This window comes from Loa loa (assembly GCF_000183805.2).
Source record: "Loa loa unplaced genomic scaffold supercont3.1990, whole genome shotgun sequence".
Lineage (NCBI taxonomy): Eukaryota > Metazoa > Nematoda > Chromadorea > Rhabditida > Onchocercidae > Loa > Loa loa.
In genome coordinates, this window is record NW_018110169.1 from 1 (window position 1) to 1,569 (window position 1,569).

Genomic DNA, 1,569 nt, shown 5'->3' on the forward strand with positions numbered 1-1,569 from the left:
AACCCTATTGTAAATCGCCTAAATTATTATGGTCAATAAAGATTTTACAATCCGCTATGGACTCAATACACCTCAATTCAATTCCACTCAACGCAACCCAAATCAACTCAACGTAACTCAGCCCGACCCAACTCAACTCAACCCAATACAACACAACACAACCCAATTCAAATCAGCCCAGCGGATCTTAGAAAGCCGATCGACAACACTGGTGATATTTGGCTATTGATCGACATCACGTTCCACGATTCAGAAAAAATCCACCACATTTGGAGAATAAAAGAAAGGAAGAATGTCCTTCTGCTATCTGCAGGCTTTATATGCGCATATCATTACACGATTATAAGGATTAGCAGCGTCTTTATTAGCACACATTAGTCTAGGACTGTTAGGTTATGCAAATCAGATTTGGAATTGACTACTACGATCATCCAAGTTTCCGAATTTCTTCCAAAATATGGACAAAATTAACGAACTTCAGAGGTGTTCCAATTAAAATCTTAAATGCTGAATTCATTTTATTTAATTTTTACAATCTTCCAGCACTTCGAACTTTCATAATTATGGATAAGATTAAAAGAAAAAGACATTTTGTTATTACGTTTAATTAAATCTTTCCAATATCAAAACCATGAATTAAATAAACTTAAATATTCATTGGGAAATCTACAAAAGATCTGACAATTGAATGCACTAAGATGTTTGGACGAAAGACTTATTTTGAAGTGAACATATTGATTTAAAAAGAAAAATTCTTTTTCATTAAATTAAGCGCTAAAATGATGGAAAATATTTGAAAATCTATAATAACTTGAAATTATTTCAAGATTTTTTTATTGCTTCGAAAAAGTTCATAAAATTATTTTTTCATCCATTTTTTCTTTTGCGTAACTTCCCGCAAAAATATTTTCTTAACTGTAGATACCATAAAGCATAAACTGTTGACGTTGACGATGACCAATTAATTGTCAAAATTAATGCAAATAGATCTGTTTTTCTGCTTCTCCGTTCTTTTTTCCAACTAAATATACTACCTTTATGAAATGTGGAAAAAAAAAGCTACTTTAAATTTATTTGATTGAAAGTGCTCTAATTAAATATAAATTTGGATGATGAGATGAAAGCTTGAGGAAAACGGATAAATCTTGATGTGTTCTCTGTGTGTGCCTGTGTTTTTTTTGAAATTTATCAAATTTTAAATAAAACCTTTATTTCTAATTATGCTAGATATGAGTAAAAAGGAAATTAAAAAGAGGGAAAATTGATTCTTTTCTTTGATAGGCAAAATCGAACATTTTAATCTTTTATTTCATATCTAAAAGTAAATTCATTTACATTTTATTAAAATAGATAAATTTGAAATTGATAATATGCCGTAAATATGTGAATAATATGCAAATATCATTCGCGAACATTACCATTTCTCATTAATTCATTCGCATTCGCTTTGAAGCTCCAAAAACTAATGTATTCTTCCTATGAAATAGCAAATTTTCTCCGAAACAACGAACAATTGGTTCGGAATATTGCAAGCAAGAAATGCTTAATTTGCTTAAGCTCATTCGCCCT

The 1,569-nt window shown here is 30.0% G+C and overlaps 1 protein-coding gene across 1 annotated transcript; it reads left to right on the forward strand.

Annotated features, from left to right (window-relative positions):
* Positions 1 to 28: 28 nt before the first annotated feature.
* On the forward strand, positions 29 to 211 carry LOAG_19130 (hypothetical protein; the record flags this gene model as incomplete). The annotated part of the gene is made up of 1 exon (XM_020451784.1): positions 29 to 211. A coding segment is annotated over one exon (183 nt), but the record flags the coding sequence as incomplete, so codon positions are not given.
* Between the last annotated feature and the right edge of the window lie 1,358 nt (positions 212 to 1,569).